This window comes from Abramis brama (assembly GCF_963993115.1).
Source record: "Abramis brama genome assembly, chromosome: 7".
NCBI lineage: Eukaryota > Metazoa > Chordata > Actinopteri > Cypriniformes > Leuciscidae > Abramis > Abramis brama.
In genome coordinates, this window is record NC_139969.1 from 3,950,820 (window position 1) to 3,967,611 (window position 16,792).

At 38.0% G+C, this 16,792-nt stretch overlaps 1 protein-coding gene across 1 annotated transcript in view; it reads left to right on the top strand.

Annotated features, from left to right (window-relative positions):
* Positions 1–4,669: 4,669 nt before the first annotated feature.
* Positions 4,670–16,792, top strand: part of LOC311085977 (potassium/sodium hyperpolarization-activated cyclic nucleotide-gated channel 2) — a gene marked incomplete at its 5' end in the record, with an annotated part of 66,469 nt that continues 54,346 nt past the window's right edge. The window contains 2 exons of the mRNA XM_084118597.1: positions 4,670–5,634; positions 8,728–9,151. Coding sequence (XP_083974723.1) covers positions 4,670–5,634; positions 8,728–9,151 — 1,389 coding nt within the window. The remainder of the gene's footprint in view (positions 5,635–8,727; positions 9,152–16,792) is intronic.

Below are 16,792 nucleotides of genomic sequence, written 5' to 3' on the forward strand. Positions count from 1 at the left end.
CTGTCGTTCTATCTATCTATCTATCTATCTATCGTTCCATCTGTCGTTCTATCCATCTGTCGTTCTATCCATCTATCTATCGTTCCATCTGTCGTCCCATCTATCTATCGTTCCATCTGTCGTTCTATCCATCTGTCGTTCTATCTATCTATTCATCTATCTATCGTTCCATCTGTCGTTCTATCTATCTGTCGTTCTATCCATCTGTCGTTCCATCTGTCGTTCCATCTGTCGTTCCATCAATCTGTCGTTCCATCTGTCGTTCCATCCATCTGTCGTTCCATCCATCCATCTATCCATCTGTCTATCAATCTGTCGTTCTATCTATCTGTCGTTCTATCCATCTGTCGTTCCATCTGTCGTTCTATCCATCTGTCGTTCTATCTATCTATCTATTTATCTATCTATCGTTCCATCTGTCGTTCTATCCATCTGTCGTTCCATCAATCTGTCGTTCCATCAATCTATCTATCCATCTGTCGTTCTATCCATCTGTCGTTCCATCTGTCGTCCCATCTATCTATCGTTCCATCTGTCGTTCTATCCATCTGTCGTTCTATCTATCTATCTATTTATCTATCTATCGTTCCATCTGTCGTTCTATCCATCTGTCGTTCCATCAATCTGTCGTTCCATCAATCTATCTATCCATCTGTCGTTCTATCCATCTGTCGTTCCATCTGTCGTCCCATCTATCTATCGTTCCATCTGTCGTTCTATCCATCTGTCGTTCTATCTATCTATCTATTTATCTATCTATCGTTCCATCTGTCGTTCCATCAATCTGTCGTTCCATCTGTCGTTCTATCCATCTGTCGTTCTATCCATCTGTCTTTCCATCTGTCGTTCTATCCATCTGTCCATCCATCCATCTGTCTATCCATCTGTCGTTCCATCAATCTGTCGTTCCAACAAATCTGTCGTTCCATCCATCTGTCGTTCCATCCATCCATCTGTCTATCCATCTGTCGTTCCATCTGTCGTTCCATCAATCTATCTATCCATCTGTCGTTCTATCCATCTGTCGTTCCATCAATCTGTCGTTCCATCTGTCGTTCCATCCATCTGTCGTTCCATCTGTCGTTCTATCAATCTGTCGTTCCATCTGTCGTTCTATCCATCTGTCGTTCCATCTGTCGTTCTATCTATCTATCTATCTATCCATCTGTCGTTCCATCAATCTGTCGTTCCATCTGTCGTTCCATCCATCTGTCGTTCCATCTGTCATTCCATCAATCTGTCGTTCCATCTGTAGTTCTGTCTGTCTATCTATCTATCTATCTATCTATCTATCTATCTATCTATCTATCTATCTGTCTATCCATCTGTCGTTCTATCTATCTATCCATTTGTCGTTCTATCCATCTGTCGTTCTATCCATCTGTCGTTCTATCCATCTGTCGTTCTATCCATCTGTCGTTCCATCTGTCGTTCTATCCATCTGTCGTTCCATCTATCCATCTGTCGTTCTATCCATCTGTCGTTCTATCCATCCATCCATCCATCCATCCATCCATCCATCCATCCATCCATCCATCCATCCATCCATCCATCCATCCATCCATCCATCCATCCATCCATCCATCCATCCATCCATCCATCCATCCATCCATCCATCCATCCATCCATCCATCCATCCATCCATCCATCCATCTACGTAACTAATGTTTTAAACTCAAAGGTTGCAGGTTTGCTCTGTTTGTAATATAGTTTTTGCTGCTTCATCCTTCAAACACAACCGAGAGCTGAATCTTCAGAATCATAAATTACATTTCAACATTTTTGTTTCAGCACAGGATTGGACGGACTATCACTTGTTATCTTGCTGCAATTTATTTTAAACTCTTTTATGCTTCATGAACAGCTTTAATCACAGATGAAACAAACTCTCAATATATTCCTGCAAAAAAACAAAAAAACTTCCTGATTGTGCATTGTAGTCAAATGATGTCCAAGTTTAAAGTATACACAAACAAATATTTAGTATTATTTATATACTATTATAGTATTTATTAATGTTTTCAATTAGCCTTTATTTTATTTTAATTTCAGTGTTTTTATGTGCTTTTGTTATTTTTCTCAGCCTAAATATTACCATTAGAATTTAATTTCTTTCTTTCAGTTTTAATAATTTTAGTACTTTAGTACTGAGCGAGTTGCCAAGGCATCATTTCTAATTTTTACATATAATTATTTTAATTATTTTCCTGACTTTCAAATCTTCTTCCACAGTCTGGTGTGTGATACAGATTTCCCACAGTCATGGAAAACCCAGAAATATCAGCGAAATATCCCAGTGAATGTGTTTTTCTTGTTATGCTCAGTTAATTGTGGTGGAAATTGAATTTTCTTGACTTGCAATGCCTATAAAAATGATTTGGAAAAAAATAACTGGAGATCATTGGTGATCTCCTGAGTTTGGGAAGCTTCCAGGATCAATCCACAGATCTTCTCCTTTCTTGGAACTTTGCCTTTTATGCAAATGAAGCCCAAAGCATCATCCTTAAATGTGTCATACCAGGAAGTGAGTGCCGGCATTCTGTTCTGCAGAGAGCGAGAGTGAGCGAGAGATGTAAGAGAGGTTCATGCAGAGCTGCTCAGGTCAACCAGCAAGAGTGTGTGTTCGGGAGCATGGCGACCTCACTGACCTCCAGAGGTCAAACACTCCATCACTGATGAGTCCCACCTCTCTCTCTCTCTCTCTGCTGCGCTGAGACAACCTTTCAATGTCATTGCTCCAGGCTCTGTTCTCAAGGTACGCTTCAGTCTCTGCATTGGCTGGCTTCAGTTCCACGTCAGCGTCAGGGATAACAAGGTAAGATCTGCTGCAGGACTTCTGTGAGCCTCATTAATGTCTACTAGCTCCGCATCAGTGATGTTCAAGGAGGAAGATGACTTGCTTTCTGATCGTGGAAGTGCTCAAGAACAGATGCCGTTCTCACAGATGAGCTTTCTCTTGTGATGTAAATGTTATGAATATGTCTACTATGAAAGCAGATCTGGGATTTTCCCCCCCTCATTTAACCCAGAAATTACTCTTTTTTAAGTCATGTTTTAAGTATTTCAGCATTTCTAGATCACTAAACCAATGAATTTTCTTTTGCTTCTGTTATTGTGTTATTAAAACATTATATGCAAACCTTGTTATTAGTAATATGCAGTTACCATGATATATTCATAATCATCATTATAGGAAGCACATGATGTATTCGTTTGTCACTTATTTTACGTTAATATAATCTAAAATATGTGATATTTATTAGATTTTTTTGTTTTATTTAGTGCTGATTTAACCATAAATCTAGATATATCACTGAATTCTCATATCTTTCAAGCATATAATATAACATTCTCAAATTATTATGCTGATAATATAATTTCTTACAAAAATGTGGAGTCAGTATTTTATTTTATTTTTTATCCTTATCCATGCATTTTTTTATCAGATTATTTTTAACACTTTGATGGCCATCATTGCATCTACAGTATATGTTTGATATACTTTTGAACATTATTGCTGCATTATTAATTGAAGAGTATCTCAGCTCGAGGTTTTTTGTCCCTCTATGGGATCTCTCTGTATATATCTCTCTATCTCTAATTCTGAAGAGATTCAACAGGTGTTTAAAGCTGAGTGACCCCAGTGGTTGTCTAAAACTCAACTGTAGTTCAGTGTGTGTGCCGATAGGTGGCGCCACACATCAGTCTGACTGATCGCACTGTTGCCTGTCATTGAGCGCATCCTCTACCGATGTGACATCACAACGCCATGATGACGACATCTGCATTTTTAGACTGCAAAAGTGCCAGACTGTTTATGCGACAATAGTAGCTTTAAATATTCCAGCCATCTGTTTATGCACGTGACCTTAGTCATTTATAGATTTCTGGATAAGCACAATAGATTTATGATTGATCACTTCATCAAGTCAGCAGGACTGTGAAGACAACAAATTAATAAAAAACGAAACGTGCTCGTATGCGTGAATAAAGAATGTGTCACACACATTTATCATGCTATTATGTGCATGTTAAAACATCAGCAATCCATTAATATTATTATTTTTTCGTTAGGAGGATGTGTTTCTAACATCTGCCTTTTATATACTGCTAATTTTTAGTAATGTATTGTTTTCATGTGTTTTCATCGTTTTTAATTTCTATATTTAAATTAAAACATTTAAAGTGTGACTATATGCAAATCTTGTTATTAAATAATGCGCAGTTGCTATAATGACATCATTTTAGGAAGTGCGTAAAGCCATGTATTTGTTTGTCACGTGTTTTACATTTATATGTTATTATATGTCATGACCTTGAGCACAATGCCTGAATTAGCTGAATAACTTTAAACCCTGTTATCATAAGACATACTATATCATTAGATATCATTTGACAATATAGATTGAAATTACGCAATGCAACATTGTTTAGCCTATCTGTTAGAGCATCCAACTTATTGAAATGGAAAATGCACTCAGACTCAGAGAGTGAACCAACAAACAGTTAATAAACTAAAAGCTGTTTCATTTTGTTGGCAAAGAAATCACGTAGGTCTCACTCTATCTCTCTCTCTCTCTCTCTCTCTCTCTTTCTCTCTCACCCATCATCCCTGCTGATTGGTTTCCCGCAAAGATAATTACAGGCCAAATCTGATCCTGTGAATGACATGGACCGGAATGAGCTCTCGCCCGGTTCGGATGTTGCCATGACGAAGAAAGCGGCCCATAAGAGCGCGCCGGCGTATCACTGCGCCGGGAAAAGCACCGCTAAGAGTTGCCTAGAGTCCAACTCGGATGCCGCCTCCGGTTCGAACCCGAAACCCAATCACGTCGCCACGGAGGAGACGGAAGATGGGGAGGAGGAATCCAAGTTTCAGCATCCGCGACTGAGGAGAGCAGGTGGAGGAGGGAGCGCACAGCAGATTAAAGGAGGAGGAGGAGGAGAAAGAGGAGGAGGAGGAGGCGCGTCCAGGAGCTCCACTTCCACTGATGCGCGCCCGGGTGATGCTGCTTCTTCTGCGGGTCGCCACGACACCGTTAAGGGCGGAGGAGGAGGAGGCAAAGCGTCTACCGTAGTGGCCACCGTGACGGTAGAGCCTTGTAATGCAGCCGAAGGCGACGGCAATCCCTCAGCACCGCTTTCCAGCATGAAATGCAACAAGAACGGGGAGTGCAGGCGGGACTCCGGCACCGGGAGCCTCCGGTCCATCATGTCCAAGACGGACGGGTTTAAGCGGACAGCGTGCAATTCAACGACCAGCGTTGACGGAACCAGCACGCAGGGGCAGGACGCCTCGAACAACCCCGGGTTCCCGGAGAAGAAGGATTCCAAAGTGTCCTTTTCCAACACTCCCAGCAGGAAAGCCTCGTCTTCGATCCACGGCGCACAGCAGCAGCCCCGGAACTCGGTGACGTTCCTCAAATCCGAGGATGGCGGTCAGGAGGACACCGAGACCCGGGACAGCCGGGACAGCCAGACGAGCTTCATGCAGAGGCAGTTCAGTAGCATGTTGCAGCCCGGGGTCAATAAATTCTCCCTGCGCATGTACGGCAGCCAGAAGGCGGTGGAGAAGGAGCAGGAGCGCGTGAAATCGGCGGGAAACTGGATCATTCACCCGTACAGCGACTTCAGGTGAGAGAAACTTTGGACATGTTTTTGACCAACAGCGACTGAGCATGGGATCCAAAAAGTGTAGATGCTTTTTCTTTCGCTTGCATTTGAGGATTTTGGAAAATTGTTATATCTTATGCATAATAACAGATATTGGTCATGCTTAATAATAAGGTCTCACTCACTGGTTAATGCATACTAACAATGCACAATACATTTTTACAGCACTGATTAACCTTTGATAATGTTAGTTAATAAAAATAAAACAATCATGTTCGTTTTAGTTCACGGTACCTTAAACTGATTATTGTTTATTGTTAGTTCATAATGTTAACACATGAAACCTTATTGTTACCAAGATCTTTAAGATCCTGCATAATTAGTGACATGATCATCAGGTTTTGTTTATGTCAGCTTCAGTGCTGCTGTCATTAAAGCAACAGATGCATTCTCAGATTAATATTAATGAATACATTTTTATATTAGTGGTCTCAGACTTTTGAACCGCACTGTATTTACCGAACCTTAAACCAAACCCCTCACACAAACCTGTTAAGTAGATTTAAAGCTAAGCATGATTTGACTGATTTATGACCCTTTCAAATACTTTATTTGTCCTCACTAGTCAGTTTTTAACATATTTTGCTATGTTTGTGAAGACCCTTGCACAACCTGGCCCTCAAAAGCAGCCAAACCTGAACACACACGAGTATTATATTATTCTTTCATAATATTGAGGTATGTTATTCTTATGGTTATAAAAACCACAAAAAAAAAGCAATAGCATTGTGATTTTAGACTAAGCATTTGTCGTCCAGTAGTTTTCATGCTGAGTTGGATTTATTTTTAACCGACTAGATCACATTTGGTTGACGAGAAAACCGTAACAATGTGACACCAAATACACTGAAGCACATAAGCAGTTTTGTCTAGTCGATATGCTGCATTAGATTTGAACATATTTACATTCATTCTGAGATAATCTGATTGCCTCATGGCCACATAATGCACATATGTCAAGTGTCACTGATAGGTTTTAAAATATTGAAGCAATAAATACAATTTAGGCGTGTGCCAAACTTTCAGTCTAGTGTTATTCTACAGATCAGGTCATGTTGTCATGTCATTTCAGCACCTCTCTAAGTGGACAGCGCCACAGTCAGTCTATGATTTGCATCTAATGAAACAATGTTTGCATTGCTCAGGGTTCATGTCCATTTCACATTTTAGTCTGTCATTTATGCAACATGTATAAGTATTATTTATTGTAACTTTAAATGATTATGTGGGATGTAAATCATCGAAGGCCCCCAGAACCTGAGCTGTTGCAATGCATTATGTGCTTTAATTTGCGGTGTTGAGACTTTGTTTGGGTCATAATGTCTTTAGATCACTGCTGTTAATGATGAGAATGTGCGTGCATGCAATCTTTGCATGAGGTTGCATGCAAAAACATGCCCACATCCTCATCATTTTGCATCATCTGCGTAGAAAAACCTGAAACAGATGCATATCTTTTTCAACACTCCCACTCCTTTCAAATGTCATCTTGACATATCAAAGACCCTCGACAGTTCTTAGAGACGATCAGCTGTGCAAACCTCGCATAAAGAGACGGCCATTGTTGCATCAGTCTCCAGTTATGAGTCAGCATGCACCTTAGCGCTCTGCTGTGACCTTGAGTTGCACACGTGTGCAGCACCACGTGGAAACCGATCATATCCGCTCCATGCTTTATTTCAGACCTTCAGGAATTGACTCTCACCCGTCACAGCCGTTTGAGACTCAAATATCAAGGGTCTTGTGAGGTTTACGGCACTCTAGCCCTCTTTACAAGGTCAATATAAAGCTTTCTCGTATTATAATGCATTGCTTCATTGCAGTGCTAATGTTATTGATTTATAGTATGCAAAACAAAACCTGTTTAATGTGTGTGACATGCATGCTGAAAGCATTATAATCCTCACAACACAGGAATAATCATATTCATTATTTAATGAATGTATAATATTCACATTAGAAATGTTTAATGTCATTAGACTTATTGGATTGAAAGCTATCAGAATATTTCTCTATGCATTTAAATGACAATCAGAATAAACAGGAAATTACCGTTATTTAATCGACTCATTAATTCTCATGCATGTTTTTAAACAGAAACACACATGAACTGCAGAATGTAGGCCATGAGAATCTCACAAATGCAGGCCGTGATATTTCTTTAAATGTTTAAAGTCCTCCTCGCTCCAAATATTTTTTTTCAAGCTTTCAGTAATGCATTGGAATTTGTTAATATTGACTGCGTTAGTTAATGTGAACTAACAATGAAAATACTTCTAAGGCATTTATTCATCTTAGTTCATGTTCATTTCATCATTTACTAATACGTTATTAAAATCTAAAGTTGTATGTTAATATAATAATCATGGACTTGAGCTGACATGAACTGACAATGAATAGTTGTACTTTTATTAACTAATTTTAACAAACATATTAATACCTACTATAACCCAAGTTACACTTTATTTTGATAGTCCTAAGTTTGATAGTAACTTTGCAAATGCAGTACATGTCAACTAGCAGTTATTAGTAGACAGTTAGGTTTGGATTAAGTGTTCAGGTTAGTAGAATAAGTTGACATGTAGTTGCAAAGTTACTTATAGTCAGTAAAATGTCTGTTGAGGAGCATTAAAATAAAGTGTCTGCAGATATTAAGTTATTAATACTCTAATCACTGCGAGTTGACGTAGCTGCAAAGTTACTTATAGTTAGTAGAATGTCTAAAGCGTTACAAAATAAAGTGTTACCCAAATGCATTGCTCATATTAATATTAGTTAATGCATCACTCCTTACCAAAAATTCAATGTATACATTCACACGCCAGCTGTCTTTTTGAATGAGTGTCTTTCTTTCGTCATTGCAAACAGTTTATGCATTTACATGATGCTTGCAAAATGGGATTATGAGTGAATCCGGATTAATATTGTAATAGTTTTGTGCAGGAAAACACAGTCTAATTATACAAGAACAACACCTCAGCGTTTACACATGTTCAGTTGTGAAATCGCAGGGTGAACTGGTGCTAGATGAAGTCTCTCCGGTCTCTCTTGCAGGTTCTACTGGGATTTCACCATGCTTCTCTTCATGGTGGGCAACCTGATCATTATTCCTGTGGGCATCACCTTCTTCAAAGAAGAGACCACCACCCCGTGGATCATCTTCAACGTGATCTCCGACACCTTCTTCCTCATGGACCTGGTGCTCAACTTCCGCACGGGCATCATTATCGAGGACAATTCCGACATCATCCTGGACCCCAAGACCATCAAGAAGAAGTACCTGAAGACCTGGTTTGTGGTGGACTTTGTCTCTTCCATCCCGGTGGATTATATCTTCCTGATCGTGGAGAAGGGCATAGACTCAGAGGTGTACAAGACGGCGCGAGCCCTGAGGATTGTGCGTTTCACTAAGATCCTGAGCTTGCTGAGGCTGCTGCGTCTCTCTCGGCTGATCCGCTACATTCACCAGTGGGAAGAGGTACGTCAACAATCTCACAAATATACTCGAAATCCCATCAAATGCGTATACACAGAGCTCCATATCAGCCACTGTGATTTTGCCAAGTTAGACATACATATTTTGCTAATCCTGGAGTAACATTCCTGTCCAAAAAATGTGTCCTAACCCTAATTTATCCCTAAATCAGAGGGAAATGATATGTGAATAACACTGATGTAGACGCACCTAACCCTGGCTGAAAGACTAAACTTGACACAAACTTGTCTCTCAAATCTGATTGGCTGATTGAACTGTTGTTCCAGGATCAGCAAAGATATTGATCCAGGAACATGTTGCACTTGGTGAAATCAGTTTCACCATATATATCATACCTGTTAATTATGAAAGCCCATTTCCTCTACGCAAGAAAAATAAAAAAACATGCTTTGGTGATTTATTATTATGATATATAATAATTATGACATAAAATGTTGAAATTGAGATATTAAAAAGTGCAAATTATGATAGAAAGTAGAAATGATGACATAAAAAGTCATAATTATGACAGTAAAAATAATGGCATGAATAGGTGAAGTATTGACATGAAGTCATAATTATGACAAAGTCAAAATTATAACAGTCTTAGTTATGTTTTTTGGCAATTATGACATTGTTTCTTTTTTATTTCACAATTTTGACTTAATGGCTTAATTAATGGCATTATTATGATTTTATCTTATAACTTTTGTCTTTTTATCTTATAATTAAGACTTAGCTTGTCATAATTGTCCTTTTATCTCATAATGATCATTTTCATCTCATGGTTATGCATTTCTCATACTTTTTTTTTTTTTTTTGTAATATTGACTTTTAATGCCATAATTATGATGTAGTGTATCCATAGTGTATTCTCTTATGTGGTGGGAATGAGCTTTCATAGTTAAATAAGCAATCTTAAAATGTTTTTAAATTAATGTACACCACATTCACACTGGTGTGTAACAGAGCTGCACACAGGCATTAACTGAATGAAATATGAATCTGAATGAAATATGAACGTGAGTATCAGGGAAAGTGGAGGGTTATTCTCCAGGTTGACACAAATGGACTGCGGATATCTTAATAGAAATAGAGGACATGAAAGGTGCGGAGATGTGCCAGTCTCAGCTGGCACGAACCACGAGTCCACCGAGCCAAAACACTCAGATCTTGCTCTTTTATACATCAGGAGGTTTAATAGACTTTTCAGTTCAAGGGGACCTGTTATAATCATAAATGTGTGTCGGCAGTGTATGTACACAACCATCCTAATGGTACAAATCCACCCACTGCTTGCTTTTTATCCCCCATAAATAACAAACTGTTTCAAAACGTTTGCATTTTCTGTACTTTGTGACATCACAATGCAACAGGCCCCGCCCACAACATATTAGCTTAGCTCCTCCCCTGAGTGAGCCGTACGCAGTCCGCCATGTGTATCTCCTCTCTAGAGCAACTAGTGCAAACACAAGAAGTCTCATCTACGTGATAAACAATCAAAATGTTTTGGCTGTATTAATGAACACAGGAATGTGTTTTTTAATCCACTGCGCTACTTTTCTGTGTAAATGTGCTGGACGGATGTGTTTGACCGTGTTTGAGCTTGCGTCTCGCATCTTACAGCGCTCTAAAAACTCAGCGCTTAAGTTAAAAGAAGTTGAACTTTTAAAAAATGTGTCTCTACACCTTGCGTTTTCCTCTGCCCGCGTCTCATTTTTAGATGCAAAGACACATTGTGGGCCCTATTTTAACGTTCAAAGCGCATGGTCTAAAGCGAGGGCGCGAGTTCACTTAGGGCGAGTCCGAATCCACTTTTGCTAGTTTAACGACGGGAAAAATGTTCGTCGCGCCAGGCTCATGGTCTAAAAGGGTTGTCTCTATTCTCTTAATGAGTAATGGGTGTGTTTTGGGATATACGTGCGTTAAACCAATCAGAGTCTCATCTCCCATTCCCTTTAAATGCCAGTTGCGCTCGCGCCATGGCGGATTCGCTATTTACATGACGGAATTTGATAGAGGAAAGACCGAACGCGTCTCCAGAGCGCAAACGGATCTGCTCGTGCGTGAGGTAAAAGTGCGCAAGCAGAACATCTTCGGGACAAGCCGGATTCACCATATCTTTATGTACACAATAATAATCTTTTACATTGTAATCCTTTTATTTTTAATATTTGGCATGTTTGTGTGCTGCTGTGCGTCCCTGTGTGTGTAATATGCAGAGTGTACGCGCGTTGTGGACCCGCCTATAGGCGCACATTACTAACTCGCTCTTTAAATTACAAAAAAAATAAAAATTGCGCCACTGACTTTAGACCAGGGTTCAGTTGGTCAATGGCTCAGTCTATTTCTGTTGCCTTAAAATAGCAACGCACCAACAATGCGCCAGAACACACCTCGATTTCAGACCAGCAGCCCATGGGCGCACAAATGCATTTGCTACAGTATTTAAACAACGTGGCGCAGGACGTGAAAATGATAACTGCGTTGGGCTGAAACTAGCAAAACACACTTGCATCACGCTTGGCGCTGCATTGCGCCGGGTGTAAGATAGGGCCTTCTGTGTGAATGGCTGTGAAGGTAAGACAAAAAACAAAAGGTCCATCTAGTGCGTGTTTACATAGAGAATAATGGAGAAAAAAAAAAGAGTTCTGTGGAAACGGAGCCATACCGTTTCTCCTCTTAGGTTGTTGTTGGAGTGTCTGAGGCACGAGCTGTAAAGGCACAGCCCTCTTCTGGAAAGGGGGGCGGGGAGAAGCAGCTCGTTTGCATTTAAAGATACACACACCAAAACAGACTGTTTTTGCTTCCACCCTAAAAGAGCCATTTTGAGCATGGAGTTAGACATGATCTGTGGGGTATGTTGAGCTGAAACTCCACAGACTTGTATTACATCTTGTAAAAAGGGGTTTCATAGGTCCCCTTTAAGTTTTGTTTAAGTGACCAGATCTTTTCTTTTAAGTCTAGCGGATGACATTACATACATTTCCTTTCTGATTTTCCTGTGCTATGGGCGCAGACCCCTGAGAGAGCAGATGGGGACTTTAACACTGATAAATTGATCTCAAACGTGTTGACTGTTGTCTTGTCAAGGTCCAGACAGGCTCAAGTGGAGATCTGACGGCGAAGTCACACTTTTGTCTGTAATTAAAGCTCCGTGTCAAAACCTCTGTCAGTCGATGAGGCTCTGAAACACTGTGGATGGATGCGGCTCGTACACTGTATGGAAAATATGCCGATGTATGTCATTTCTGCATGATTTTGCTGACCATATAATTAAGCAACATTGTGATGATGTTAATGAAGTATTGGAGATCAGCTATATGCTAATGCACTTCTAAACGTTGACAAAATAGCTGATATACAATTACAATTTACAGTTTTTTTTCTGAGAAAGTGTGTCAAAATGATTGACTCATTTTGCTCTCATTAATGTTTTATTTGTTTGAGAACAGTATTCACTTCAGGAGTCTCATTAGTAGCAAAAATGACTTGAATTTATGGGTTTGATTTATATTCATGTTTTTGGTTTGGTGAATTTATTTAAGACTCAAAATTTAAGATTCAATTATTTGTTTGTCATCATTTACAAAATCTCTCTGAGTGACATTTTTTTGTTTTAAATGCTTTTGGTAAAAAATATACACTACCGTTCAAAAGTTTTGGGTCAGTACGATTTAAAAAAAAAAAATTAATATTTTAATTCAGTAAGGATGCATTAAATAGTGACAGTAAAGACATTCATAATTTTATAAAAGATTTATATTTCAAATAAAAGCTGTTCTTTTGAACTTTTCTATTGATCAAAGAATCCTGAAAAAAGTTCCCACAAAAATATTAATCAGCAAAAATTTAGTTTTTTAACATTAACATAATGTCATTAACATTAATGTCATAAATTTTAACATTAATAATTATTAGAAATGTTTCTTGAGCAGCAAATCATCATATTAGAATGATTTCTGAAGGATCATGTGACATATTAAATAAAAAACAGTTATTTTATATTGTAATAATATTTCACAATATAATTGTTTACTGTATTTTAATCTTGTTGAGTAGAAGAGACTTCTTTCAAAAACACTGAACAATTTTTTGACATACATAAAACATAAGAAAATGCATTGTTATTGTGGCATATATAGTTTTATTTGTTTAGCTATGTCACCCAGCCATAACAGAAGCTGTCATTCTCACTATGACAGAAAATAAATAAATAAATGAATGTGTTTCAAGACAAATAGTTGGTCGTAATTAACACTGACTGCTTAGTGCCACTTAAATCCCTTAATAATTTACGTTATTGACACTTATAATGCTTTTAGTGTGATAATCAGCTTCCCATTCAAAAGAAACAGGAAGACATTAAGAGTCTTTTGCTTTGGGACACTTTCGATTATCAATGTGAGTTTAAACGTTCCCCGTGGTAAAGCACCTTATTTGACTTGGAAAATAGTTTGTTCATTAAACACACGTGAGGCTCCTGTTGTTCATCAATAACTCTTGATCCCTCCAGATCTGAGAGAATAACCTCTTAGTTAATAAAGCACTTCAGTACGATAGCGGATAGTCTTTTATCAGGTAAGATGCGGTGGATCAGGTGGGCCGACGCGCAGTCACGGGTCTAATTTGCATAATTATGAGCTTGTGATTGGTAATTTGCCTGCAGAATACAATTAGACCAATGCTGTACAGATACATGCCTTGTTAACTTTCTGTTCAGCTCCTGTAGAAAAAACAACCTTCGCATTCACGACACGCACTGAGAACTCAATCTACATAAACATAAAGCGCTCCGTTCATTCCTGTAAATGACCTCGTCTTAGAAAACGAGTTATCGAGATCGTTTAGCTTTGTCTGAATGTACAAATGATTCCTTTTCCCTAAAACAACTCTCATTACAGTAACCTTGAGCTTCATTCCTCAGGTCAATGTTTTGGTACATAAATGGTTTTCTAAAGAAATAGACAAAATATTATTATTTATATAATAATAGACAATATTATTTGTAGAAATTAAAGCTTCTGCTGTTGCATGAAGTGAGTTTGCAATTGCCATTTTATTGAGTATAGTTGTTTTCCATCTCAGGTTCGTGCGAACGACTCTTACTATGTGTTGATTAGACGTCTGATTCATCGTCACGCTGCCGGCCTCCGCTGTAATTGTATTATCCTTATGATTATGCGTTCTGGGCGCTGTTTTCATTCACTTGGAAGAGCCAGTTAATACATTGTGATTTTCGAGTCAGATAAGTTCAAGCATGGATGGCTGTTGCATCCGTAAGCATTTAGAATAGATTTCTTGTTATGCCAAACCAACCAGAGACGCTCTGTGCAGGTGAACAAGCCAAACAAAGACACTTAATGGCTTAACATTACAGGAGACGAATGATAAAATGAAAGAAAAGCAGCTTGATCTGTTTAAGAGCCGCACACTTAGACAGGAAGTTTGTTCGGGTTTATATGCCATTTAGGATGTGAAATTGATGATACCACACAATAATAGACGTTGTAACAAACTGGACTTGCAATTTAAGTAAACCAGTAGTCACTTAAAGTTTAGGGTACTCACAAGGCATTAATGAATAAGGGGAATAACTGAATCAACACTTGTAATCAGACAAAGATAGGCATAAGCAGGTTAACCAACAAAGTATATTGATAACTCAATAGTCAAATCAGAAAAAATAACACTTATCCGAGAGTCCTTGATCAAATAGTCCATGCTTGAGTAGTATTGTCCTTAGAGCCCCAAAAAACGAACCAAAATGTCCAAGAAAAATGATAATAATCCTCCAAACGTGATGAAATAGCAAAAACACCCCCAAAAAACAAGTCTTCTCTTGAATCTCGATGGGTAATTAATCCATAAGCGACTTCAAAGGAGAAGGCTATAAAAAAAAACCAATCCGTTTGATTCAAACAGGATCAACTCACATGCCTCACTCCTCAACTTGCTTGGCCATTTCTCTTAAAGAAGGCCTTCCTTCCCCTAGGTGCTCTCCTGTCAAAATAAAAGTCCATTTTGCCAACTACAGGATGTTTCTCCACCAAACATAAAAGTCCCACATACAAAAAGACAAAGAAATTCAACTAGGGCCTGAAACCAATTAAATCATCCATATTTTACACATTGTCTAACGTTCAATGTCTTCCTTACATTGGTAAAATAAAGTATATTTGTGTATTTCTCTTAGCCCTAATATAGTGTCACAACGTGTGTTAACACTAGAACTACCGGAATTCTATAATGGCCATAGCAGTCATTCTGAACGCTCATACATTATGTGCATATAATTTCAATAAGCTATATCAAATCTAAGAATAAATGGATCTGTAATGTTAGGATAGGTAATAATAAACATCAGAACACTACATTTTAATTCTAATGTACGTGAAAATGTATTAGTCAATCGACAACCACAGAACAGCTATTGTAATTACAGATACAAAGTCGAAAGTGATACACGTATGCCTCAAAACAGTCACGGGAAAAGAATATGAAAATATAATAAATTGCGAGAAAACAAACTGATTTAGTACGCAATATTTGTTTCAGAGAGCAAAAATATCATGTGGTAAAATTACAATGGAAATTGTATGCATACGGTCAGTATGACTGTTATGGCCATTCAAGGTAGAAATACTCAAAACTCTTTTGTGTCTTGTAATTTTAATAAAATAACAATGATAGAATAAAATATAGACACATTTAGACACAAAAGTCAGGGTCCTATAGTTACATGGGTTTTGTTATTTCATTGCAAAATTTTAAAACAGTCAAAATGACTTGCCTTGGTAGTTCTAGTGTTAAACATTTTTTCCTGGTTTCACAGACGAGACTTAAGCCTGTTCCCAGACTAAAGTGCATGTTTGAGCTGTTTTAACTGAACGCAACCTTAGAAAAGAGAAAACATTACTGGTGTGCATCTCGAGACAAAGCAATGGCTGACATATTTTCTTCAGTGCCAGTGTTTGTCTCGAGATGCACACCAGTAATGTTTTCTCTAAGGCACGTTTTGTCCCGTCTGTCGGTGAAACCAGGCCTTAGTCTGTGAAATTTTATTAAAATATTATTACAATAAAAAAAAAAAAACTCTTTTCTGTTTTAATATCCTTTAAAATGTAATTTATTCCTGTGATCAAAGCTGAATTTTCAGCATCATTACTCCAGTCTTCAGTGTCACATGATCCTTCAGAAATCATTATAATATGATGATTTGCTCAATGTTTCTTATTATCGAACAGTTCTGCTGCTTCATATTTTTGTGGCAACCATAATCACTTTGTTCAGGATTCTTTGATGAATAGAAAGTTTAAAAGAACAGCATTTTTTTTTTTTTTTTTTTAATGTATTTTACTGTCACTTTTGATCAATTTAATGCATCCTTGATGAGTAAAAGTATTAATTTCTTAAAGTCCCCCTGTGGTGAAAATCAATTTTTTAATCTTGTTTATATGTCTATGCTTTAATATGCAAATTCATCAATCAACACCATTGCTGAGTATTTTCTCCTTTGAATGGCTGTGTCCCAAAGAAAGTCTGAGCACAAGAAAAATTGGGTAAATATAGCGATATAGCAGGTGAATTATGTATATGATGTATATTACTATGTTATGATGCTTTTCTCCACTGACTTTCTAT